This window comes from Dipodomys merriami, unplaced genomic scaffold, assembly GCF_024711535.1.
Source record: "Dipodomys merriami isolate MVZ:Mamm:240054 unplaced genomic scaffold, mDipMer1.0.p SCAF_10, whole genome shotgun sequence".
Classification (NCBI taxonomy): Eukaryota; Metazoa; Chordata; class Mammalia; order Rodentia; family Heteromyidae; genus Dipodomys; species Dipodomys merriami.
The window spans coordinates 5968204-5995966 of record NW_027202271.1 but is presented as its reverse complement, the minus strand read 5'-3'; the positions used below and the strand labels follow the sequence as shown (position 1 = coordinate 5995966).

The following is a 27763-nucleotide window of genomic DNA, read 5'->3' as shown; positions in this document are numbered from 1 at the left end:
GGAGTTACAATTACATGAGCAAGATAACGAGTACATTTCTTATCAAGCATTGTTGCCTCCTTGTTGTTTCCCCTTCCCATCCCTTCCCATACTCCCCTCACCTTCTCCCACCAGATCCTCCCCCACCCCCACCAAAGTTGAAAAGTTCGTTTTTCGACATAATCACTTGTATATCTCATTCTTGCAACGGGTCCACCTGTATCCCTAGTTAAAGGATTTGTTTTTTCCCTTCCCCTCCACAAATTATACCAACATCAAATACAGTGAAAGCAGGGGTTATACCGTGGGGGAGGGACATACAAAGCAACATAGAAATAATCTTAATAAAGGCCTGATATCATATAAACAACTGTTTTATGTCTTATCAGGATGTTTTTTAGCTTAGAAAGATAGACATGATTGCTTCCTGAGGTTTCTCTAGCTCTATGATTGCAAAGCATGTTTTAGAATATTAATACTCCCAGAACTTAGATGTCTTAAAAGGTGGTCTCATATATTAAAATCAGCAGCATTTGTAAGAGTAATACTAAAGGAAATTCACTCATTCACATTCACTGTACTTTGACTTAAAATGCCATACAGATTGTATTCTTAAACCATATCTATAAATGAGAGGGGGAAAAAGAAACTCCACCAAATGAGGCCCATCTTCCTGAAACTTAATTAAAATCATGATGATACATTCAGCCTGGAGTTTAGTTTTATTTTCAGCTAGTCATCTGCAGCCATGCTTCCCACAGAGGGGGCTGCCAGGCTCACAGCACACTGTGCAACTTGGACGAGCCATGGCACAGGCTGCTTATGAGCAGATTACATCTGGGAATCTGTGGAGAGCAGCCAGAGCAGCAAGACAGAGATGCTGAGTGCACAGGGTTTTCTAACCATGAAACTGCCTCTCTCTTTTCTTCAGTACAGTGTTCAGTGTATTAAAAAAAAAACAACCACAAAACAAGGGCTGGGTGTAGTGGTACTTCTAATCCTAGCTACTTGGGAGGTAGAGATCAGGAGACTGAAGATCATCCTTTGAAGTCATCCTGGGCAAAACATTTGCAAGACATCAACTCAACCAATTACTGGGAGTGGAGTGATGCTATCCAAAAATGAACTGAAGCAGTAAGGGCTAGGGAGGTATAGCCCCTGCCTCTGATGCATGAGGCCCTGAGTAAAACCCTAGTACCATCATATTCGTGTGTGTGTGTGTGTGTGTGTGTGTGTGTGTGTGTGTGTGTGTGTGTGTCCTTCTATCAGAAGAGGCAGATGGCAAGACATCACAGATTGATCTGCAATATCTGTGAGGACATCTAGTAAACAAGGGCTCTTTTCCATTGAATGTGGCAGGTGGTGATTGGCATGTGAAAAAGAGGGCATCCTTCTTTGAAATCTCCAAGTTAACAAACACCACAGGAGGGAGGATGCTGTCCTCAGGGGGTGCTGTTTACAAGCCTGGCCTTTGGCTGGTGGTTAAGAACTTGAGTGATCAACACAGATGAATGGAGGACAGCAGTTGTCTACACTGCTGTAGAGCCTTCCACAAATGGCAAGAATGGCCACTGTATCCAAACTGCACTCTGTGCTTTTTGTGACCCCCTCCTACTTTCCTTCTGAGAGTCTAGAATTAGGCATGAAATCCTTAATGAACTTCCCTAGTAGACAGTTCACAGTATTGTCACAAGTGTGTTCTTTGTGTAGCCCAGTGGTAGAAGATGCTAAGAAGCTTGGGACTGGCTTCCTTCAGATATCAATCTATTAGACTTTTCTTTCTACCTTTTGTCTTTTTTTGTACCTTTCTTATTGTGAAAATACTGTACAGAGGGGTTGCAGTTACATGAGCAAGGTAATGAGTACATTTCCTATGGAGCATTGTTGCCTCCTCCTTTGTTTTTCCCCTACCATCCCTTCTCTCCCACCTCCACAACTACACTCCTCCACCCCCCCACCTCTCTTCCTCCAAAGTTGTAAAGTTCATTTTCAACATGGTGTCTTGTACACCTCATTGTTACAATGGGTCAACCTGTATCCCTATTTAAGCATTTTGTTTTTTCCCCTCCCTTCCCTGAAATTAGAGAAGTGTATATACAAGATGCAGGGCCTTGACATCAAACACAGTGAAAAAAGGGATTATACCATGGGGGAGGAACATACAAACAAACAAACAAAAAGATACATTATAAATATGTTAGAAACAATAGCAAGAAAGAAAAAAAATTGTGTCCCTATCTTGGGATTCATTTCGCTTAACATCATCTTATATGGCCATATGTGCATAGCTTTTGACCTTTTCTATTGTCTTACACATGTACTAGTTATTGCAAATAAGGGAAACCATGGGACCTATGTTTCTTTGGGCCTGGCTTACTTCACTTAGTATAATTTTCTCCAAGTCTTTCCATTTCCTAACAAATGGGGTGATGTCTTTCTGATGGAGGCATAGAATTCCATTGTGTGTGTGTGTATGTGTGTGTGTGTGTCTGTGTGTGTGTGTGTGTGTATGTGTGTGTGTGTGTATCACATTTAAAGGGGATCCAAACAGGGAAAGAGGAAGTAAAACTCTCCATCTTTGCAGATGACATGATCGTTATTTAAAGAATCCCATGGACTCCACTCACAAATTACTTGAGCTGATTCGAAACTTTGGCAAAGTAGCAGGGTATAAAATTAACCCTCAAAAATCAATGGATTTTCTTTATGCCAACAATGACAAGAGCACGGCTGAAATCAGGAAAGCAACTTCCCACAAAAACAAAAGATCTAGGAGTTAACTAAAGAATTGAAGGACCTCTATGATGAAAACTTTAAAAACTTGAAAAAGGAAATCAAAGCAGAACCTAGGAAGTGGAAAAATGTCCCATGCTCCTGGACTGGAAGGTTCAACATGGTGAAAATGGCAATGCTTCCAAAGGCTGTCTACAAACTCAATGTGATACCTATCAATATTCCAACCTCATTCTTCAAGGAAATAGAAGAAACAATCCAAAAATTCTTATGGAACAATAAAAGACCCCGAATAGCAAAAACGATCCTTAAACAGAAAGAACAGTGCCGGAGGAATATCAATACCAAATTTCAAACTCTACTACAAAACCATAGTAATCAAAACAGCTTGGTACTGGCACAAGAACAGACCTGAGGACCAATGGAATAGAACTGAAGACACTTTGTCTTTTTCCTGTATTCAAAACAGTCATGTATTTATCCAATTCTAAGAAAACAATGATCTGGGGACTCTCAATGCAGGCAGAAACCAGATTTTAAACTGGGAGGTAGAAACAGAAGATCTGAAAGCTAGCAACATATTGTTCGTTATTCTTCAGTCCAAAAATAGGACTATAGGAGAGACTGGTCCAGCTTAGCATGAGACTGCAGTTTACTCCCTTAACTTCCTACCTGTTAGGATCCCTGGCCATCCCAGGGGACCACACAGAGCCAGGCACACACAGGAGAAAGATTATTATAAAGTTTATTAGAGGGCCATATCTCCTCTGGGAGAAGGAGCAATATAGCATCTGCCCCTCTCCAGGTGGGTAGCTCTGGGGCTAGTTACAAGTACTGTGCAGGTAGGTCTGGGAAGAGAGAGGGAGGGGCCAGCTATATGGCTGGAACTCTAGGACAGGGAGGAGCTCAGATTTGGGTGGAGCCGAGGACCGGAGGTAGGGGCAATGCTAACACTACCCACTAGTGATAATGGGTGATGGAAAACTGAAACTCAATGGGAATTTATTGATTCTCATATTATTTAGGAGTAGAGCTTGCTTTAGTTCCACCCACAGCTCAGATGGATGTCTCATTTCTGGGTTCTACTGCTGCTTTTTAGGTTTTGCATATATTAACATATTCTTGTTCTCCTAAAACAGCTGTGCAAGTTGTAAGCTCACATTTTCCCCTCCAACAGGGAGAAACCATAGTTGTAAATTGAGCTCATGATTGTTATTTTTCACTGTGAATCACTTGTGGAAGCCCCCCTGGATTTCACAAGTAGGTTGAGGAGCATCTGGAAGACCAAAATCACAACAGATGTTTATCATTCCCATTACCTTGACCACTTCAGAACCACCAGCCCACCTGTTAAATTTCCAATCTGTGTCTTTAATGTCTGTGTAACTTTTGGCAAAGTCAATCCTGAGGCAGCTAATCTCTCTACAACACCTACCTCCTCTACCTCTCTACTACCACTACCTCCACCTCCTTTTAATCCTTTATTTATTTATTTGTCTGCTTGTTTGTCATGATACTGAGACTTGAACTTAAGGCCGTGAGCTCTCACTTGACTTTTTCTGCTTAAGGATGGAACTCTACCACTTGAGTCACACATCCACTTCTGGTTTTTTGCTGGTTACTTGGAGATAATGGGCTCTCAGACTTTTCTGCCTGGGCTGGCCTTGAACCTCAATCCTCATATCTCAGCCTTCTGAGTAACCAGGATTATAGTTGTAAGTCACCAGTGCCCAGCTTCAGAATACTCTTCTTGTATTCCTGTTCAGACCTATACATAAATGAATGAGAGATGCCATATTCTAGTTCAGAATCTTGAACTCACTATCTTACATTTCACTACCTGAGCCACACCTGTAACCCCCAGTTCAGAATCTTTTTCAGACATTTTGTAAGTAAATGAGATCAAGTTAGACCTCTTAGATCAATTTAGGTTTTAGCCTTCTTTTCCATCCAAACTTGTTAATTGAACTGAAGCTATTGCTTTATTCCTATGGCCTTTTAATTCTCCCTTTTCCCCTTAGTACTCATCACCTAAGCAAAATTATTTAACTTTATATCAATTTTTTTGTTTTTTTAAAATACTTTTTTATTGTGAAAATACTGTACAGAGGAGTTACAATTACATGGGCAAGATAATGAATACATTTCTTACCAAGCATTGTAGCCTCCTCCTTTGTTTTTCCTTCCCATCCTTCCCCCCACCCCCCACCAAAGTTGTAAACTTCGTTTTCTACATAACGACTTGTACATCTCATTGTTGCAATGGGTACACTTGTATCCCTATTTAAACGATTTGTTTTTCCCCTTCCCCTCCACAAATTATAAAGAAAGGAAATGAACTTTTGATGAACAAATATATCCTGGAGTGACCAATCTTTTATACGCAACTCAATTAGGAATAAGGTTCAGTCTATAAAAGCACTGATCTTATAAAAGAATGCATTTCCAAGTTACTGAATTTGAACATTAACCTCCTGTAAATAGCTAAAACTATGAGCTAGGTACTTACAAAATTGTATTAATCCTTTTATATGCTATCTGTTTGGAATGTGTGAGATATATGGTTAGTGCCAATATCTACCTCTGAAACATTAAATCTACATTAGACACTTTTTTTCCTTAGATTTCATTTTAGTGAGTGAAAGAATATTCCTTTACTCTTGTGATTTTAAATGCACCTGGCAGAACTTAAAAACAAGTTGAGGGGCTGGGAAGGTGGCTCAGTGGTAGAGTGCTTGCCTTGCATGCTCGAGGCCCTGGGTTCGATTCCTCAGCACCACATAAGCAAAAAGAAAAAAGCCGGAAGTGGCGCTGTGGCTCAAGTGGTAGAGCGCTAGCCTTGAGCTGAAGAGCTGAGGGACAGCGCCCAGGCCCAGAGTTCAGGCTCCACGACCGGACCCAAAAAAAAAAAAAAAAAAAAAAACAAGTTGAGATCTTTTGTGGCATATACTGGAGGTAGCCCACTGTTTAATTTATTACAAGCAATATGAACAATATGTGCATTGAAATAATACCAGAAGAAAAGAGAATGCATTTCAGGTGTGAAAACAGTTCTCTTTTCTTGGAATGCACATATTTTCACTCTGTATTCCTCTCCTTCCTTCCTTTCATCTTTCATTTTATATACAAAGATAAAGAACATGTTCAATATCCTACTTAAATAGCTTAAATGGATAATCTCACCCCATTTGCACATTTAATTTGTTCCCGCTGAGAGAATAATCAAGAGATACAAACAGCGTGGGTGGCTCTGGTTCCCTTCCATGAGCATATGCCTCAGATTGAGCAGTGAGATGGGAATTTGCAACCTGTGGTTTGCTCCCATTCCCTGTATGTCTCTGTAGTTTGAGTTTCATCCTAATTTGACAGTGGCTCCTCAATTGAAAGACACATATTGCAGATAAACTGGCCCCAAAGACAAGCCAGCTATTTTTGCCTGTTGTTGAGCTGAAGAAATAGTAATGTGTTCTGTAAGGAAGGGAAAAAGGTAGTTAACTATGAAGCTAGGGAGCTGGAAGCATGGTGTGTCCCCAGGGACATGCAACTATCATTTATTGTTACTCACAGTAAAGCTTAGAGTTTTCTAAACTATGAGATTTTCAGAACCCAAACATCTCCACTGTGTGGTATACATCACCATCATCTCTTTAACCTAATGATTTGGATATTTAGGTTTGCAAATCTTTTCTGATATTTTTGAAAGTTTTAATTTTTCTTGGTTCTTTTCTGTGTGGTAATTTGATAACAGGAAACCTCTATAATCTGAAAAAATGAAAACATTTGACCCATCAGTCACAGCCACTTCTACAAATTGATCCAAATAGAATTTTCCTATAAATAGAACACATATACCAATATGTCCTTCAGAGCTTTATATCAGAAGAAAAAAATCTGCATCTGTAGAAGTGATAATTGTTTAATCATGTCTCTTTCATACTGTGTACTATTCAGGGATTAATAATACTTGGTATCATTAACTAAAACCAATGTCTGTGATCACAAAAATTATTCAAGGGAAATAATATTGTCTATTTTTATTCATTATATTTGTGAATGATCTATTATTCAAATTAATCATGGAGATAACCACTATTCTGTGCATTTTTATACAAAATGAAATTTAAATTGCATTTTAAGATTGCTATGTTTTCTTTTTTGACACGAACATAGTTTCAGACTTTCAGAATCTATTTTCAGTTTAGTTTATTGAGTTTTGTGATGCAATACTACAACTAACTAACTAAAATACTTTCAAAAGGATTTACTAAAGTGTGCCAAACATCTATTATGTTCTGCTCCATTACAGAATATACTAACATGTTTAAAAGCAGTATTATCTTTTTGAAATATTGTCTCTCACCAATTTTTCAGCATTTGTTACTAACATTGTTTAGTCATACTAGTTAATTTATTGTTGCTTTTATTAATCTGTGTTGTGGATTCAGGATGGAAATTCTTAAGTTTGTAGTTCTTAATAGAATTTAAGGGTATTTTGTGCTAGAATAAATTACAGTAAACATGCCTTTTAAGTCAAGTTAATAAGTAACTTGCAAATTACAAGGAGGTCCTATGTATTCCCCCATACCACCTACCTTTCTCTTTCTCTCTCCAAACACTTATGTAATGTTTATTGCAAAATGTAAGATTTTTCTAGTTAGAGTGTGACTTTGTTCATAGTTTTAATAAAATATGGATTTTATTAGAGATGAATTCTAAATTTTTAAATGTTTTACTTCTACAAAACAGACATGGATAAAGATGTTATTGGACAATCCCAACCTCACAATTAGAACATTGCTAAGCATTTTCTTTCTAGGCAATTTTGAGTGACTTAATATTTTAAATGATTGACTATGGTGATTTTTTTCTTATTCTTGCTAATTCTTGTTTCTCTCAATATTGTCTTCCCAGTGAAGAATAAGCAAAAACTAGATTTATTATAACCTTCATTTCAATAATGAGGACATTCCTTAATTTAGAATAGTTTAAATCAGATTATTATATCCAAAGTTAGATAGCTAATTTTGAATTTTTTCTTTATGGTGTATTTTACTAGAATGTCAGGTTTTACATTCCTTTTTTCTTTGCATGATAATATCACCCTATAACTGGTTTATAAACAAAGATTAATGAGATTGTGGTTGATTTTGTACTTTTTCTATTCATCTTCTATGAGGTTCCTCAGATCTGAGAGATATTTTTATCTCCTCTGATGTAGAAAATATACTTCTTTTTTTCTTTCTTGGGGGGTGGAGAGAAGAAGGGAAGGACATTTATGTAGAGTCCAGACCCTGCATATGTAGCCTAAATTGGCCTAGAGCTCATGGTTCTCCTGCCTCAGCCTGCCAAGTGTGAAACTACAGATTTGTACCACCACACATAGTGCACAGGGCTTTTCTGTTACCACTTCAGGACAAATATGATACTTTTTGTTTGGTATAAAAGAATTGAGTAGCTTCATTATTTGCCCAGGCTGTTATGTATATTATTTATTATTTACTATTTTCTATGGTCTGTCATAGATTCATAAGAATCTGTCCAAAGGATTAGTTTATCATTCAGTTTATCAGTTTAAAAAAGCAATGAAAGTAGAAATTAGGATTGTAGTTAGACAAAGTACTATGCTTCTCAATAAACTTTCTTTAAGCCTCAACACTTATCCAGATAAATGATGAAACCATAAGCAGTGTAGGAGCACAGTGTCCTGTGGCTGGAACAGACTCTGTTCCATGGGTCTCCTTGGGGAGAAGTAAACACATGCCACATCATCTCCTCCATCGCTGTGGCCTTGCAAATCTGCTCCAAGACATGTAGATTAATGAGGCTGACAGGCTAACTGACAATCTTATTAATTACAGGAATGTGGCTATGGCTTTCTCTCAGCTCAGTTCTTTTTAGCACTTTTAGCAGACAGTGCAAGTGTAAACTGATACATGCTCACTATGTAGAGTACATGTTCTTGGGAGACTTGTAGGTGTGTATATGTGCATGTATGTACACATGCACATGTATGCACCAATCCTGGGGCTTGAACTCAGGGCCTGGACATTATCCCTGAGCTTTTTCACTCAAGCTTCCCACTCTACCACGGCCTCATTTGTGGATTATTGGCAGTCAGTTGGAGATAATAGTCTCATGACCTTTCCTGCCCACATTGGCTTTGAGCTGTGTTTCTCATATGTCAGCCTCCTGAGTAGCTAGGATTGCATGAGAATCTTTCACCCAGTGATTTACAGACTTCTGAAGCCAGAATTACATGATAGTTTTCATGTCCTTAGGGAAGTAGAATTGATATATGAATTAACAGACTTGACCTACCAACAAATCCAAACTCGGGGAACTTACTAAGATAAAATTCTTCTTCTTCTATAGTATCTACAAATTGTAATATTTGAAAAATATTGAACCACAGATAGCTATAATAGGGATCAAAGCACTTACAACCACTATAATTTTATAGTAAAGAAGAAAGCTGTTATTAGCTAAATGTCTAGAAAAGGTTGTGGATAAATGTTGAGCCTGTATAGATTTTAGCAGCAGTAAGATCTGGGGGGGAATAAACCATGATCTTAGCCCATCCCAAGCTCTAACCTTTAAAAATCTCTAATCTTCTTCAGCCTGCAGGATTCTAACATGTAAAATTGAAATAATGATGCTTACCGTCAGGCTTAGCAGCAATAATAGGCCTACAGAAAATGATATCTATTATTTCCAAGTTTCTGTTTAGTCTTTATTACAGAACTCTGAAAACAACATATTTTCAGGGCTCTAAATAGTTCATTAACTGAAGAAGCCACAGTGTTGAGCAGCAAATTAGAGATGTTCATATGTTTTCTCAAAATAAGTTACAAATTCCCATCTTCTTTGGCCTAAGCTAGTGATACTTTTGAGCCAAGAATTGAAGACTAGTTTTATCCCTTCTGTGAAAGACTGGGAATGTGCAGTGAAAAATTAAGGAAAAGCCCTTCCCACTCCTCTCCCATGCAGCACAAACACGTGCTTGTGGTTATCACAAGCACTGTTGGAGAGTAGCATCCTGATGAAAATGACAACAGGACAGAAATGGAAGGGCAAAGAATGAACAAATACAGCAGTGGTATTCACTAGACACTATGCTGGAAGTGAAATGTACAACTTGTGGGTGGAGAAAGGAGGGAAAAACTGGAGCCAGTGAGGGAAGGGATGACGTTTCCCAAAAAGAAATGTACTCTTTACCTGACTTATGTAACTGTAGCCCCTCCGTACATCACCTGTATAATAGCAATCAAAAAAGCAGCAGCAGCATCTGGGGAATAAATAGTTGGCAATGGTTTCCCAACAGATAATATATGTGAAAATTCGATCTCAAAAGCACATTTAAATATTTGAGGCATTTTCAGTAATTTAGGTGTATCATTAAAGTATGATAAAGTATGAAGAAATGATTTAAATGATTCATAATCCCAGCTGTTTCTTACACAGATTACTTAGAAAGTTCCTTCAATCAGTAAGAGGTAATAAAATATCCTTGTTACTGTATGTGAGGAAAACTCTGCCCTATTAAGGGAAAATCTAGTTCCTGGCCTTTTCTATCTAGTGAAGGCCTCCCACTGCCCAAGCTTGACTCATGCCTCCTTGTTCCTGTCTTCATACCAGTGATAGGGGTAGAAGGTCTGCAACTCCACTCACTCTGATCATCATCTTCATAGGAATGTGCCATCTGACTGTCTTCTGCCTAGCTCTTAAGCTTGTAAGACCTCTGGGATACCTAAATAATTCAAAATTGTATTCCTGTCTCAGGGAAATCAACTGATCATCAACCTTAATTCTATCTATAACCCTAATTTTCATTTTCCATGCAAACTAACATATTACATATTTAATGGAACATAGAAATAGGTGGGAGAAGAGCTGCCACAGTGTAGTCCGTAAATAATACTATACAATAATGATGATGCTCTAATCGTCTACATTCTACATTCAACCTTCTACATTCATGGATCCTAATTGCATCTTTTTTAAAATTTTATTTTATTGTAAAGATGCTGTACAGAGGGGTTATAGTTACATGAGTAAGGAAATGAGTACATTTCTTGTCAAGCATTATTACTTCTTCCCTTGTTGTTCTTCCACTATCCTTTCCCTCTCCTACCTCCCTTACTCCTCCCCCACCCCCAGCACCCAAAGTTGTAAAGTTCATTTCCAATATACTGTCTTGTGGGTATCATTATTTCTTTAAGTTAAACAGATGGCCAGCTTTTCCCTGTAAGTTGAATAATACACTGTGCTATTTATTCCATTACGTATAATTCTATATTTAATTCCCAGTAATTGTTCAATTTAAAACCAGATTTGTATTTGTAATTCAGATTTGTGTTACTATTAGTGCCTGGGGTTTTTTTTACAGCCCATTTGTAAATTTAAATTCCCCTCCTCTTAAGGTTTATTTTCACTGGTCCTGAAACTCCCAGTGGAGAAGAGTTTTAGTTGGCTCTGAGCCTCAAGGACTAACTGGTTCTTCTGTCCCCCTGAGCACTAATGCACTCCTATGCTTTCCCCTGTAACAGAGTGACACCCATTCATCAGCTCATTTCCACAGGTCTCTAACTCACTGCTTTTATGATTGCTATACTTGATTATATGCACTGTTAATCACAACTTAGTAGCAGGTGATGAGCTTGACAGAAGCCTTCAACCATAGAAAATGGAAATCCTTTCATGTAGAAGTTTAATAGAAAGTATGAATAAGGTTTTAAGGATCCTTTTTATATGAGAATGGAATATACAGTTTTGAGTTAATTATGTCCTAGAAAGCTTAGCATTGTGCCTGCTACCAGTGGTTCATGCCTCTAATCCTAGCTACTCTGAAGTTGAGACCTAAAGGATCTCAATTTGAAGCTAGTCAATTCAGAAAAGTCTGTGAGATTCCATCTCCAAAGTAACTAGAGAAAATCTGGACAGAAGATGTGGCTCAGTTGGTATGGTACCAGCCATGAGAAAAAAAAAGAACACAGTGAGAATGTCAGGCTCTAAGCTCAAGCCTAGGTACAGGTGCGTGCATGCATGTGTACACACACACACACACACACACACACACACACACACACGTATACATATATATATATATATACGCACATATATATATATATATATATATACACACACACACACACACACATACATACTTAGCATTGTATTATTACCAAATGTACATTTCCTTTAGGTTTGTGCAATTATTAAATGGTATTTGGAACACATGTAAAACTTGGCATTTGATAGGTGTGCAGTAAGCTACTACTATAGATGTTATTTCTCCATTTCTTCTCTTATCCAGGGGAAAGTCTCAGGGACTCAGGATATTCAGTAAATATTGGGTTAGTCATTATTTTTAGTGGGTTTTTTTTCTGCGTTTGGATGGGAAGATTGGTTTTTCTGGTGATGTTTTTTGTCTCTATCTCTTCGCTAGTCCTTCTGCTTCTGCCTGTATTCTTTGTTTTCTAATAAAAATAACTTGTGTCATATCATAAACTTAAGAAATAGGAAATGAAAAGGTTGACTCTAAAAAGAATTCTATGTATATAAAAGAAACAGACAGCTAAGACCATAGAGTCAATTGAAACATAAGAAAATACTTCACTCTGATCAAGATGCACTGTACTCATAAATTGACTTGTTGAATTGAAAACTGTATGACCGTGTAAAGAAAATAAAAAAGAAATTAAAAAAAGAAAATGCTTAACTCAAAAGCATTTGCCTAATTCTCCTGAATTTTTAAAGTCTGAGATTTAAAGTGAATGCACTCCACATAGGACTCCCTCAGTGAAAGCTGTTGATGGCTGTTTTTCTTCAGGTTACACACTTCATTGGCTAACATATCTAGTATAGTTTTCTGTCACCTGTGCTCATGATTGAGCAATATGTGCTGATACTGAGTGAGAAGTGGATCAAGTGCAGTTTGGAGACTTTGCATTGGAACATCAAAGGGTATGGTATTGTCACTACTCCCACAGCAAGCCAGCAGCCTAATTTACTCTTTAATAATGCATCAGTATGTCAGCCTTTCCTTTCCCCAGGGCTCAGCTAGATCCTCTGCTACTAAAAAGTGGATCAGCTTTCTTTCCCTGATATTTGGAAAAGGAAAAATAAGATTTATCTATATTAACTCAAAGTCTTTATTCACTTCCCTACTTCCCTATGTTGATGTTTAAAAGAGCTTAGTTAAATATAGAGAGAGGTAATAAGACCAAATAAACTTTGAAGTTAGTGATGTAAGAAACAGAATAAAGTAGCAGAAGGTGATTTCTATACAACAAAACTTGCTGTAGTATCGGTATGCTAGGACACAAAGCCTTTCCTTTTTCATTTGGTTATAGAATTTTTGTGTTTTTTAACTGTATATTTGGTAGTACTAGGATTTGAACTCAAGACCTAAGACTTTCTAAGCAGATACTTTTACTGCTAAGCCAGCCCTGAGTTTTGCTCATTATTTCAATTCTTGATCCAGCACATGCCTATATTAGGCTTGTTGTGTAACTAGGGTAACAGATGTGTACCACTGTGTTTGGCTCTTTGTTAGAGAAAGGGTCTAGTGAATGTTTTCCTGCCAAGGTTGGCCTCAAAACTATGATCCCAAGAATTTCAACCCCTAAATAAGTAGCTAGGATTTCATGCAAGAGCCACAGACCTCCAGTACCACTTCTTAACATGAAATCAGCATCTCAAATGAGAGGTTGAGGGTGGACAAAATCTCTGTCTTCCATGGTGGCCACAGTGTAGTATAGCCCAAATAAATCCATTTGAATTGTATCTGATAACAACACTTTGTCATTATCACTTCTTTCTAAAACGGTCTGTGACCATCATGTCTAAGTATTTTTAATTTAGCAGTTCAGCTAAGATCATTACTGTCATATTTTTAGGCACCAAGTGTTAAAGAACATGGGTTATCTAATATTTCTCAAAATATGAAGTTCTGCAAAGAAAAGCATAAGTGGCTCATGTTCAAAATCCTAACTATTCAGGAGGCAGACAACTGGAGGATTGCAGTTTGAAAATGATAACCTGGGCAGAAAAGCCTGTAAATTTCTTCTCCAAAATGACCAGCAAAAAAACAGGCTGGAGGTATGGTTCGTGTCATAGAGGACCAGCTATGAATGAGCAAGTATGAATTCTTGCCTTCAAACTCCAGTACTACCAAAAAAAATGTCTTTTTCCCTCTGAAGACAAACGGATATGCAAGTCTCTCAGGATCATATCATGTTTACTATACTTAAATTTATATTAGATATAGTTAAGAGTTGGAGGAAAGTGGTGGCTGAATATACAGTATATGACATATTCTAATCTACATATTTTTACATTTGACACAAAACACTACTATGTGCTTGTTATGAAAAGCTGGAAACATGAAGAAAAGACATGCCTAAACTGTACCACCTAAAAGTAGCATGTCTGATATATGTTCATTTGTATTATCTTTATTGGGTAGGATTCTACCCTCCATGGACTTCTTTGTTATTTTTTTCCACTTCCTTCTGAATGTTCTTCATCTGTTTTCTCAGTGTTTGATTCCACTGAGTTAAAATAATGTGCATAAAACCTCATATCTTTGCATAATCACATTTTTGTGACCATGTTCTAAAATGATGCTTTTATATAGAATTAAAACTTTGGCAAATTTTCTTACAAATCTTTGAGGTCATCATGGCTTAATATTAAATACTGTTTTAATCCTTTTTGATAGTCAGTGATGTGAACAGTGTTTTTTCTGGACAAATGTCATGACCTGCTCTTTTCCCATCACCTGGGTAAGGCGCTGGAGAAGAATTTCAAATAGACTGTCATCTTTTCCCTTCCTGTTTGCTTTAGTGAGGTACTAGATGGATACAAGCTGAAATGAAAGAAATAATAAATGGTAAAGAAAAGCATGTAGTGTTTGTAATTATTAAGATAGAAAGATCATAATCCTCTATACTCATTTTGAGAGTGCTTTTTTTTTGCCAGGTGCCAGGTGCCTGTAATTCTAACTACTCAGGAGGCTGAGATCTGAAGATTATAGTTCAAAGCCAAACCAAACAGAAAAATCCATGAGACTCTTATCTCCAATTAACCATGAAAAAGCCAGTAGTAGAGCCTGTGACTCAAGTGTTAGCCTTGAGCAAAAAAGCTAGGAGATAGCACTCAGGCCCTAAATTCAAGCCCCAGTACTGTCACAAGACAAAAAAAAAAAAAAAAACAAACAAACAAACAAACAAACTTTATCTACTTGTTTAATTTCTTAGCTGCTTTTTTGCATAACTCATGTATTCATCTGTGACATCCAACATTGTTTTCTTTTCAAATAGAATAAGAACTGAAAGATACTTGGGGGAAAATCTAAAGGCAGAATCTGTCAAGACTTAGATTTTCTCATGTAATTTCTTATGATTATGCTGTACAGTTCTTTACAGTTATTGACCCTTTTCAAAGCATTGGAAATACAACTCTCCTTTGCATTTATGCTGTGTGGTTCATGAATGAACCACATGATTAAATTACATAATTACAGTAACAGGTATAAACAAGTTTAGAAACAGTCACACTTCACTTGATATCCATGAAGTTCAACATTCAAGAGATACGAGCTTAGAAGAAGGAGCCAGATTGAGTCCCAAGTGGCCAGTGTCCAGTGGAAGTATATGTTATGGAAAGAATGAATAGGCTAATCTGGCAAATGGAAGAATTGAAGAGCACATTAGAGAGCTTCTCTCATTGTTGTCAGTGATACTTAGAGGAAGATCAGTAATCTGCTGGAACTGTTGAAAGCAGTAAGTGCTCTTCCCTGTGTCTCCAGATGTATTAAGCTAAAGGAAGGGAATGATTTCTTTTTTAAAAAAATTATTTTATTGTAGAGATGCTGTGCAGAGGGGTTACAGTTACATGATTAAGGCAATGAGTACATTTCTTGTCAAGCATTGTTACCTCCTCCTTTGTTGTTCTCCCACTATCCTTCCCTCCACCACTTCTCTTATTCCTCCCCTGCAACCCAAAGTTGTAAAGTTTATTTCCAGTACACTGTCTTGTGGGTAATGCTTTCTTGATCAGAGAGAGGTCAGACTGGTGAGGGTGGAGATGGATAGAAATCTTCCAGAAGTTGTCTAGTGCAATTTTATTGGTCTTTTTTGGTCTTTATTTCTTTATTGGTCTTTTTTTATTGGTCTTCACAAAAGACAAGAAAAACTATTTATATTTTAAATGTTTATAATATATTTAGTGTAAATAACCACTATGTGTTCTAAAGGTTACTATGGTTTTTGGTTAATTCAATAATTGATACAGTTCACTGTCATGTTAGCTCACACACCAACTCTGATATATGTGCAGTCCTAATTTCTATTTGGGGCTTCATGTCTTCCATCTTATAGTATGAAAAGATATTTTCAGTGTACAAAAAATATTAAAGTATTCTTGAAAGTTTTACTTTTTTAAAAAACGTTGTATGTTGATTAATATCTCTTCAAGCTACTGATTTTCCATAGTCACCATGTTTTCTCAACAGAAAAGTATAATTCAGAGAAAAGAATCTTTTATTAGGGTGGCATTTTAAATTCTGTAGCCAACGTACTGTGGCATATGGTATAAATTATATGTATAATGCTAGGAACTAATAAAAGAATCAACAAAACTCAGACAATGGGAATTGTTCTGGGTTAACAGTTGTCATCTACTCCCTAAAACCCAACCTTCTCACTTAGTAATTGATGTTCAATGTAACTTGACCCCGAGGACTGTTGAGTAAGCCAGATTCGCAGATGATTGTCTGCAGTAATGTTAGGACCTCACATTGTTGTATCATTCCAATCAAAATGTGACTCCGTTTCCAGAATTCATAAGAACCATTTATGCTGGCCATCAGCGACAGGAAGAATGTGTTCTGTGTTCCTGTTATTCATGACAGTATCATCTTTAGAGTTTGATGCCACTAAAAAAATGTCTTCTATTTTATTTATTTGTTTGTTTTCTGTTATTCCTGGGGTTTGAACTCAGGGCCTGGGCACTGTTTCTGAGCCTTTTTGCTCAAGTCTAGCACTATACAACTTCAGCTACAACTCCACTTAGGGCTTTTTGGGGTGGTTAATTGGAAGGAAAAATAATCTCATGGACTTTTCTTCCCAGGCTAGCTTTGAATCTCATTTCTCAAATCTCAGCCCCCTGAATAGCTAGTATTACCATCACCCATGTAAACCACCAGTGCCTGTCCAGGCAGTCTTTCTCTCTCTCTCTCTCTCTCTCTCTCTCTCTCTCTCTCTCTCTCTCTCTCTCTCTCTCTCTCTCTCTCTCTCTCTCTCTCTCTCTCTCTCTCTCTCTCTCTCTCTCTTTCCTCAGATGAGTATTTCTGTCCTTTATTGGTCAGTCACTACAAAAGCCAACTTTGTTATTTACTTTTTTGGGGGAGGAACTCTGGACCTGAGCGCTGTCCCTCAGCTCTTCAGCTCAAGGCTAGCGCTCTACCACTTGAGCCACAGCGCCACTTCCGGCTTTTTTCTTTTTGCTTATGTGGTGCTGAGGAATTGAACCCAGGGCTTCATGCATGCAAGGCAAGCGCTTTACCACTGAGCCACCTTCCCAGCTCCTTTTTTAACTTTCTTATATTGGGTGTGGAAAGATTAGAAACTTTATCTTTTGTACATATCTTTTGGTTATTATAAATAATGATTACAGTTATATAAGTCAGGTAAAGAGTGCATTTCTTTTTGAACAGTGTCACCCCTTCCCTCACTCCCAGTTTGTCTCCACTGTCCATACCCACACGTTGTATAGTTCATTTTTCACATAGTATCTAGTAAACACCACTGCTGCACTTGTTCATCTTTGTCCCTCCATTTCTGTGCCCCTTCTTGCCCTCTCAAAGACAGATAAAAATGACAAAAAGAAAAAAAAGCAATAAAAAAACCAACCTTTTGTTTCCATTTCCTCGATTTATTTCAATATATGATCAGAGGCACAGAGGTTATTTCTCCCCTAAGAATATCATCCTTTGGTCTCACTGTATGTGAGTATCTAGAGTCCTGTATAACTTGCTTGTCCCAGTGTATTTTAATTCTAATTTTCGCATATGATAGAAAATATGCATTGTTTATCTCTCTGACATGACTTGTTCTAGGTCCATCCATTTCTCTGCAAATGACATGGTATTATTCTTTATAATGACTGTGTAAAATTCATTATGTACAGGTACTGCATTTTTTTATATACACACCCATTATAGAGTATCTGGGATATTTATACAACTTGACTATTGTGAATTGTGCATCAGTGAACATGCATGTACAAGTGTCTTTAAGGTAGCTCGTCTTATGATGTTCTGGATAGATGCCCAAGAGTGGTATGGCTAGATCATAGGGAAGATAGATATATGTTTAGTTTTCTGAGGAACCTCCAGACTACTATCCAGAGTGGTTATACTAGCTTACGTTCCCACCAACAATGCAATAGTGTTCCATTTCCCCAAATCTCTGCCAGCATTTGTTGTTCTTTGATTTCACAATGTTGGCCAATCTTACTGGGGTAAGATAGAATCTCAGAGTTGTTTTGATTTGCATTTCCTTTATGACCAGGAATGATGAGCATTTCCTCATATGCTTCTTTGCCATTCATAACTCTCCTGAGAAGTCATTCCTTAGTTCCGTTGTCCATTTAGTGGTTTATTAGCTTTGGGGTGTGATGGGGAGTTAGCTTCTTGAGCTCCTTGTATATTTTAGATAATAGACCTTTGTCAGATGTATTTCTGGTAAAGATCTTCTCCCAGTCTGTTGGCTGTCTTTCTAGTTTAGTAACTATGTCCTTTGCTGTGCAGAAATTTTTTATTTTGATGTAATCTCATTTGTCAAGTCTATCTGCTGTGCCTCTGGGACTCTTTTCAAAAAGCTTCTGCCTATGCCTGTAAGTTCTCATTGTCTTTTCTTTTATAAGACAGTTAAAGATATCATTTTCTGCTTCCCATCGGCAGGAAATTTAGAGCTAACTTGGAATGGTTGTGCAGCTAATGTTTTCTCTCTTTAAAAAACTACCTGTAAGTAGTTTTACAAAGGTGTTTCAGTTCATGCCAGTGTTTTAATTCATGCCAGTGTTTCAGTTCAGTACAGTGTGCCTTGATGAATGTCATCTTGATCAATGTGATCATTTTCCCCATCATCAACCACTCATCAACCACCTACTCATACCCTCAGGTTATCTGGTTCTACTTTCATATGTGTACATTGAGTATTATGACTTTATTTGACCACACTTTCTCCCACTAATGTTTTCCATAATCATCATCATCTTCTGTCTGTCTCACCAGTCTTTAGTATGTGTTATATCAAGTCTACTTGTTGCCTCCATAATTTTGGCAGTAGTAAAAAAGACTAGTTGTGACCTCAAGATATGAAAGAGAGAGAGAGAGAGAGAGAGAGCTTTTAAAAAAATTCCCAGGAAAATGTTCAAAGCATGAATTTAATGGATATATTCACTAAGCATCTAGAGTGCATGTGTGTATTTTTTCATTACTTTTTCAAAAGTGATCAGTAGGGCAGATTCACATTCTAAAATGCACATGGTTTTAGAACTATTTTGTTTGAGATTTTATATTCAGGGCTGGGAGCTACGTGCCACAACATTTCAAAGAAAGCAGTGCATGTTCACCTATGACCCCAACTTTCTCTGTTCTCCACCCTCTGCACAGAGCTATGGGTTTCCCATGAGAATATACTGGTCCTGGGGCTTTCAACTTTGCTCAGAGGACAGATGACCAAAATTGCCCAGAGAATCATTAAAGAACATTGATCCATATTGTGAAATGACCTTGAAGAAAGAATGCATTTCTGCTTTGAATCTAACAGGAAAAGAAAGCCTTTTTGTTGTTCATGTTGTTCTATATAAAGAAGGTTTTCTTAGCCTTTTCCCAACACTTGAAAATTATATTAAAGTGTTAGAAGGTTGTAAATACATGAAAAAAATTGACTGAGCTGGGTGTTAATGGCTTTATGCCTGTCATCCTAGCTCCTCAAGAGGCTGAGATCTGAGGAGCACAGTTCAGAGCCAGCCAGCAAACAAATCTTATCTCCAATGAACAGCAAAAAAACAGAAGTAGAGGCATGACTCAAGTGGTATAGGACTACCCCTTCATTGAAAAAGCTAAGCAAGAGTGGAGGTCCTCAATTTAAGCCCAGCTCATCCCCTAAAAGTAGACTGATAAAATTTACAAAAACATTGGAATTTACCCATATTAAACTATAATGTAAGTCTGTTCTACTCCAGGATCTGACTTTTCAAAAATCAGGTTTGTGAAGTATTCTGAATTTGATAAGTCCTCCCTTGCCCTATGAAAGAAAATACTGTTATTCCATGAATTTTCCTGGAATGGTTTACCTTTCAAGTTGATGCCTTATCTTTCATTACTCATCTTCTTCTTGACCTTTTGCTGCTTCCTGGAACTTTTATTGTGATAGCAGAAAAATTGCCCTCACGAAGAAGACATACACATCCTAATGTGTAGAAGTTGTGAATACCTTATTACTGGGCAAAGGAAAATTAAGGTTACAGACTGAATCATATCTGCTGATTACTCAGAATGAGTGGTCCTTAAACATAGAAGAAAAAGGGGGGCAAAGGGAGAGATCAGATGGAAGGCACAAAAATGAGGGGCCAGGAGCCTGGGAGTGTAGGAAAACTGTAACAGTTGAGCTTCAGAAAGGGAATGTGGCCCTACAGCCGCCTCTGGGTATTCTGTTTGTTTGATTGGCTTTTTGTTATTGTTGTTGCTGTTTTTGTTTTGTTTTGTTTTACTTTGTTTTGCAGAACTGGCATTTTAACCCAGGGCTTCATGCATACTAGGAACTACCTTATCATTTGTGCCATGCCCTCAGCACTTTTGGTTTTGAAACAGTGCTCTCCAACTGATGATTCTCCTGTCTCCTAACTGGTATTACTCAGCTAAATCTGATTATTTTAGATCACTATGCTTGTAGTGATTTGTTATGGTAGCAGTAAAAGATGAATACTGTTCTCAATGTCAGAGAAATCAAAATGAACCTGAAACTCAGACCACTCAGGAAAAGATTCATTGAGGGTGACAACTCTTGCCAGCCCATCAGTGAATTTCAACTCTTGCTCACTGTCCATGCACAGATAATCCACAGCTGTCCTATTGCTATGGAAATGGCTTGGATAGACATTTGGTATTGGTACAGTTTTCCTTGAATGTAGCAACTCAGCTTTGCCATCATAGCCATCTTCTTTCTAGGACAGATTTCTTCATGTTACTAGACTCCAAATTCATTTCATGACTCTATCTCTAACAAAATGAAGCCCAAGTTTACAACACCTCACCTACAGCCCATCCACCACAGAAGCTCTGCTTCAGCCTCAGGTCCTACTTCTGCTTTCATATGTACCTTATGTTCAGCTGAAATGTATGGGTTTTCTGAGCCCAGCATGCTATTTCGGATTTTTATGCTTTGTCTGTGTTACATCATCCACCTCTGCCACTATTCCAGATTGTCCTAGCTCCTGCCAACCCCATGTGGGTTTTCAGGACTCAACATAATCAAGCAGCCTTCCATGTCAAATGTCAAATCTAATTAAGATACAGTAACTTGTATGTCTTAGTATGCGATACTAAAGTGATTCATTTTCATTTCATTCTCTTATACTTAACTGTGAATCTCTCAAATGCAGCAGCACCTAATAACATTTATGAGCCCCTAATACCTCGTGGCTTCTTATATAGCAGGCACTCAATAAATGTAATATAACTCACCAAAGACATGTCTGTAGAATTCACATTTCCTATCCCAAGATAGTGTTTGACTATACTCTGCCTTGAAAACATTTGTGCTCATAAAATAACATTTCATACTTGCATAATTTTTTATTTGAATAAAATGCAAACAACTTAGCTTGATACAATTCCCTTCATATTGTCTATCTCACACTTAGAAATTCATGATTTTATTGTATCACAACTTAGAAATATAAAATGACTTGAGGGGTGTGTGTGTGTGCATGTGCCTGTGTGCATGCACACTAGTGCTGGGGCTTTCCTCAGAGCCTCACATTCTCACTTGACTATTTTAGGGGCTTTGTAACCTGAACCACAGCTCCATATGGGATTTTTGCTGGTTAATTGGATAAAAGAGTCTCAAAGACTCTTCTGTCTGAACTAGTTTTGAACCTTGATCCTCAGATCTCAGCCACCTGAGTAGCTAGGACTATAGACCAGAGCTACTGGTACCTGGTTTCATGGTTCTTTTTTCTTCTGTGCAATATATCTGGTCCTGTAGGTAAAACATTGAGAAGACTCTGAAATCGAGTCTTTTTTGTCTTTAAATATTTGGATTTTTTTCTCAAGGTTTCTATTTTGCCTTTTTCAAGTATATATTTATGTTATTTACTGTTTACATTGTAAGTTTGACTTTTCTGGATAGATGTTTATGAAAATATAAACAGAACTTGAAAATTGTAAAGCAAAATTAAGATGGGATGGATTGTTATCGTAATTTTTATCATCAATTTATATTCTGACTACAAAATTTTACAATTGGGATAGGAGTACACTACAGTAACTACACTGAGAATTTCTCTCTTTTCAATTGTTATCAGAGTTCATTCTTAGCCAAGTGTAGTGGTGCCCACCTTTAATTCAGGCTACTCAGGAAGCAAAGATGAAAAAGATCTGGTTGACAGCCTGCCCAGGCAAAAAGTTAGTGAAATGTTTTTCAGTCAACAAGCTGAACATGGTAATAGATGCCTGTCATCCCAACTTGGGTAGGGGAGGCATAGCTAGGAGAATAAATTTTGAGGCCAGAGCAGAGCAGAAAACTGAGATCCTATCTGAAAAGTAATTGAAATAGAGATGGGGCATAGCTTACGTGTTAGATACCAAAAGTACCCTGCATTCAAACCCCAGTACAATCAGAAAAAAAAATCCCAAAACAGATGGTGTGATATTTAGTCTGTCAAATACATTCTTCATGCTGCATAGTAATTCATAAATTTAGTTTACTGTTTTAAGATAAAGGAGCATTTTTTATCAAGATGAATAGATCCATGACATTAATATTTTACATGATATCCATCATGAATTTAAAAAGTAGTAAACAAGTCATTGATTAATCAGTGAGACATAAGCATACTGAAAATAGATTTTGTTTTTTAACTGCATGAAAGTATTGATAAATATCTGGGAAAACTAGATTTTTAACTGTGGAAATACCCAGCTTTAGAATGGATGGAACTCTAGGCCAAGAGAAACCTTTAAGATTTGGTTACTATCATCTATATCATGGATCATTTGCTTTCTTTCAGGTCAACTTTAAAACAATGAGCTAACATAGATACTAATATATCCACCAGAGTAGAAGTGTTGTGTGTATCCTTAACTGTGCCAGGAATTCTTACATTGTGTATCTGCAAACAGGCTTTAGGGTCTTTAAGATCGAGTCTCTAGTGAACCTATTTAGCACAAAATGTGGAGCCTGATTCTGCAGCATGTGCTGGATGAGTAAAAACCATTCTTATAACACATGAGGAAATGTTCATCATCCCTGGTGGTGAAGGAAATGCAAATAAAGACAACCCTGAGATACCACCTTACCCCAGTCAGAATGTCCCACATCCACAAATCAGCCAACAACAAATGCTGGAGGGGATGTGGAGAAAGAGGAACCCTATTACACTGCTGGTGGGAATGTACACTTATACAACCACTTTGGAAAGCAGTCTGGAGGGTCCTTAGAAAGCTAAAGATTGACCTCCCTTACGACCCAGTCATACCACTTCTAGGCATTTATCCTGAACAACAGGAACCAATATACAAGAACACGTGCACCTCCATGTTTATTGCAGCACTGTTCACAATAGCTAGGATATGGAAACAACCTAGATGCCCCACCACAGATGAATGGATCCAAAAATTGTGGTATCTATATACAATGGAATATTATGCAGCCATTAGAAATGACAAAATAATGGCATTTGCAGGGAAATGGATGGAGCTAGAAGGAATCATGTTGAGCGAGGTAAGCCAAGAACGAAGAGACAAACGGTACATGGTCTCCCTGATAAGCGGATGCTAAATCCAAAATGTTAGGCGATATGACAAAACTAACAGGGCTTAAGAAACAAAGAACTCCCACTCATCTGGTTGAACCACTACTAAATATCCCCATGCTGCTGATCACATATATGGTATATAACATGTGAACACCATTATATGTTACAGACTGTGATAGACAATTTGCTGGAAAGTTAGAATGACTTGTGACTTTAAATGAACATCATTATTCCACAATACTGTGAAATTCCGGAAATTATGTAATCACTTAATGACAATTTAAAAAAAAAAAAAGAACTTTGGGGAAGGGAGGGGGGGGGATGGTAGGGGGAAAACAATGGAGGGGGTAACAATGTTCAAGAGCAAGTGTACTCAATACCTCACTCATGTAACTGTAACTCTCTGTATAGTATCTTTACAATAAAAAAAAAGTTTTAAGAAAAGACTTAGTGTAAATAAAAGTCTTATTTCCTCTCCCCCCAAAAAAAAAAAAAACATTCTTATGTACAAATGTCTGTTTCCCATGTGCTTATACAATGCGATCTACATCCTGACTCTTTTCTGGAGAGTTTTTGTTTGGTTTTCTACTGGGATCTGAAATCAAGGCCTTACTCTTGGTCAGCTGGCACTCTTACCACCTGAGCCATTATCCAGTCTGACTCTTTTTGCAAATTAATTGGAGATTAAGTCTTTTGGACTTTTCTGCCTGAGCTGGATTTGAACTGAGATCATTAGATCTCAGGCTCCTGAATGTCTAGGAGTACAGGTAGATGCAACTGGCTGGCGTGCAACTCTAAAGAGATTATTCATTTGTTCCATTTCCACCATTGTATTGAGTTTTCTAATAGTATCAGTTAGTCACTTTATTCTTCCAAGGATATTAGTTCACAGTGTATAATGACTCCTTATTCATACCACAGACTTGGGACTTGATGGCTTTAGTGAAAAATACCAACTGTCTCTGTCTCCAGAGGTGAGATACGTTTTGCATTGGAAGGTTCCAGTCCTCAATCCTCTTTATTTGGGGATCTTTTTGTATTATACACAGTACACAAACAATTCTTTCCAGTTCCCTCTGTCTCATCTGCAAATGACATATATTTTATTCCTCATGGATGAATAAAATTCCTATATATGTACATACATACACACAGACACCATTATCTTGTTCTTATCAATTATAGGGCATCTAGCTAATTCCACAACTTGGCTATGATGAATAATACAACAGTAAACATGGGTGTGTAAGTGTCTTTACTGTATCCTAATTTGTAATCTTTTGAATAAATGTCCAGGAGTGATATTAATAAATCAGAGAGTTTTGTTTGAGGAATGTTTTGTTTTTAAAGAATCTTTAGGTTTTTCTTTAAGGAATCCCCAAATTGCTTTCTATAGTGGGGCACTTAGTCCCACCAACAGTGAAATGGGTTCCTCCCTGCGCCTCCCACCCCCCGCCCCGTACCTCCTGCACTTGTGGTTTGTATTCTTGGTGATGGCCATTCTCACTGGAGTTAGATGGGATGTCAATGTTGTTTTGATTTGCATTTTCTTTGTGTCCAGGGATGTTGAAAATTTCTTCATGTATTTACTGGTCCTTTTTTAATTCTTCTGTGAAGACTTTAGCTCTTTTGCCCATTTATTGAGTTTATAAGTTGGATTGTTTGGAGACCTTGTGGACTCAGTGAGACATATTGTCTCTCATACATAGAAATTAGGTCTAAATTATAAATATATAGAGAAACATGTATAGACTTGAGCAAATTGACTAACAAATATTGGAGGGAGGATTCCAGTGGTTATCATTGCTTTGAATAACGGTTTAACAAAATGAATACCAGAAAACTGGAATATATGTTGTCAGAGGGAGGGAGTGGAGGGCATACAAATAGACAGTGGGCGAATACAATTAAAATATTCAACGTACGTATGTGAAAATGGAGCCAGGGGGTTGGGAAGGTGGCTCAGTGGTAGAGCGTTTGCCTTGCATGCATGAGGCCCTGGGTTTGATTCCTCAGCACTACATGAGCAAAAAGAAAAAAAGCTGGAAGTGGCGCTGTGGCTCAAGTGGTAGAGCGTAGCCTTGAGCTGAAGAGCTGAGGGACAGTGCCCAAGCCCAGAGTTCAGGCCCCATGACCAGACCCAAAAAAAAAAACAAAATGGAGCCAGGTAACTTTAAAGGATAGGTAGGGTTGGGAGAGATGGAGGTAGAATGATGGAAAGAGTGACATTAATCAATACTAATAAATTAACATATGTTGAATTGAAAGCCCTTTGTACCACTATTGGAAGATAATACAAAATAAAATGAATGTATTTCTGATGATTAAGAAAAAAAGCAGAAAGTAAATATATTTGACTAGGATTTCTGTATTTTCCTTTAATCAGTTTGTTTGGTAGACCATTATTAGCCATGATTTGTATATTTAAGGGGGTCTTTTTGTCCCTTTGATACATACGGATAACAACCACTGCATTCTTTGCCTTGCAGGTATTACAGCGCCACCATCCTACAGATGTCTGGTGTGGAAGATGACAGACTCGCAATATGGTTGGCTTCAGTTACAGCTTTCACCAATTTCATTTTCACACTGGTAGGAGTCTGGCTCGTTGAGAAAGTGGGTCGCAGAAAGCTTACCTTTGGTAGTTTAACAGGTAAGTGCCAAGGTGCAGAATTCAGTTTGAATGACAAGGCCAACACTGAGAATCATTTTGAAGATAACTTCTTAGCTAAACAATATACAATTAGAGTAACAGACAAAACAATACCCACTTAAATGTATATACTAAGAACTTTTAGTCATGTCTATATGTTCCTAGAAACTAGTTTATGAGTAGAAATGAATTGCAAGAATAACATGGATCTATGTTTTTTTCTGTTATTTGGAGCATGTCTCAAAGACACAAAAGTAGAAAAGAATAATTTTTTGCTTCTATCTTGGTTTGAAAAACTTCATAATCTACTTACATTGTGATATTTTATGTTTAGAATAGTATGGAAAGGAATTCAGGGAGGTTTTTCAAAACTGAACAGTGGGCTGCTAGAAACATATAATTTTTTTTTTTTTTTTTTTTTTTGTCGGTTGTGGGGTTTGACCTCTGGACTTGGGCACGGTCACGGTCCCTGAGCTCTTCAGCTCAAGGCCAACGCTCTACCTCTTGAGCCACAGCACCACTTCCGGTTTTTCAGTGGTTTATTGGAGATAAGAGTCTCACAGACTTTCCTGCCCAGGCTGGCCTTGAACCGTGATACTCAGATCTCAACCTCCTAAGTAGCTAGGATTACAGGCGTGAGCTACCAGCGCCTGGCACATAAAGGGGATCCAAATTGGAAAAGATGAAGTTAACTCTCCCTCTTTGCAGATGACATGATCTAGAATCCCATGGACTCCCCTCCCAAATTACTCAAACTGATTCAAAACTTTGGCAAAAACGTATAATTTCTTAAGAGTCTTTGGGTTTGAAACTGACCCTCAATAGTAGAGTGAGGTGATCTGATTGGTTAAGTGTCTTTTCTAAGATAGCTAAATAAGGCAAAATCTTTCTTACTGACATGTAGCCTTTTGTGTTTAAATTCTTCCCATTTTATTTGTTATTTCTCTAGCTTGGTTGGGGAACCTTTTTCTGACAAGGGCCATTTGGATATGTATAACAACATTCACAGGCCAACAAAATTATTAGTACAGGAAGTAACAGCTAACCGTAGTCATATATGTCTGTCCTATCATGTACCAAGTGATTTATTGGGCCTTCAGGCTAGATGGGCCCCACCATTGACAAGATGAACCCATCTTTGCATTCTTTTCATGTGACAGCCTAATACAATTTTCTGAGTTTTTTTTAAATGTAGAAGCACATTCCTACTTGGTAATTAACTGTAATCTAATAGTACTATTTTATTATACACAAATAATACATATTATTCTTTGTAAAACTAGTTCCCATTAAGAGAAATTTTCTAGGGCAGTATTAACTGAATTTTATGTTAGTCAAATTAAACCT

At 37.5% G+C, this 27763-nt stretch overlaps 1 protein-coding gene across 1 annotated transcript in view; it reads left to right on the top strand.

Moving 5' to 3' along the window:
- Positions 1-27763, top strand: part of Slc2a13 (solute carrier family 2 member 13) — a 349959-nt gene that overhangs the window by 223294 nt on the left and 98902 nt on the right. The window contains exon 5 of the mRNA XM_070038876.1: positions 26253-26416. Within this exon, the coding sequence (XP_069894977.1) occupies positions 26253-26416 (164 nt within the window). The remainder of the gene's footprint in view (positions 1-26252; positions 26417-27763) is intronic.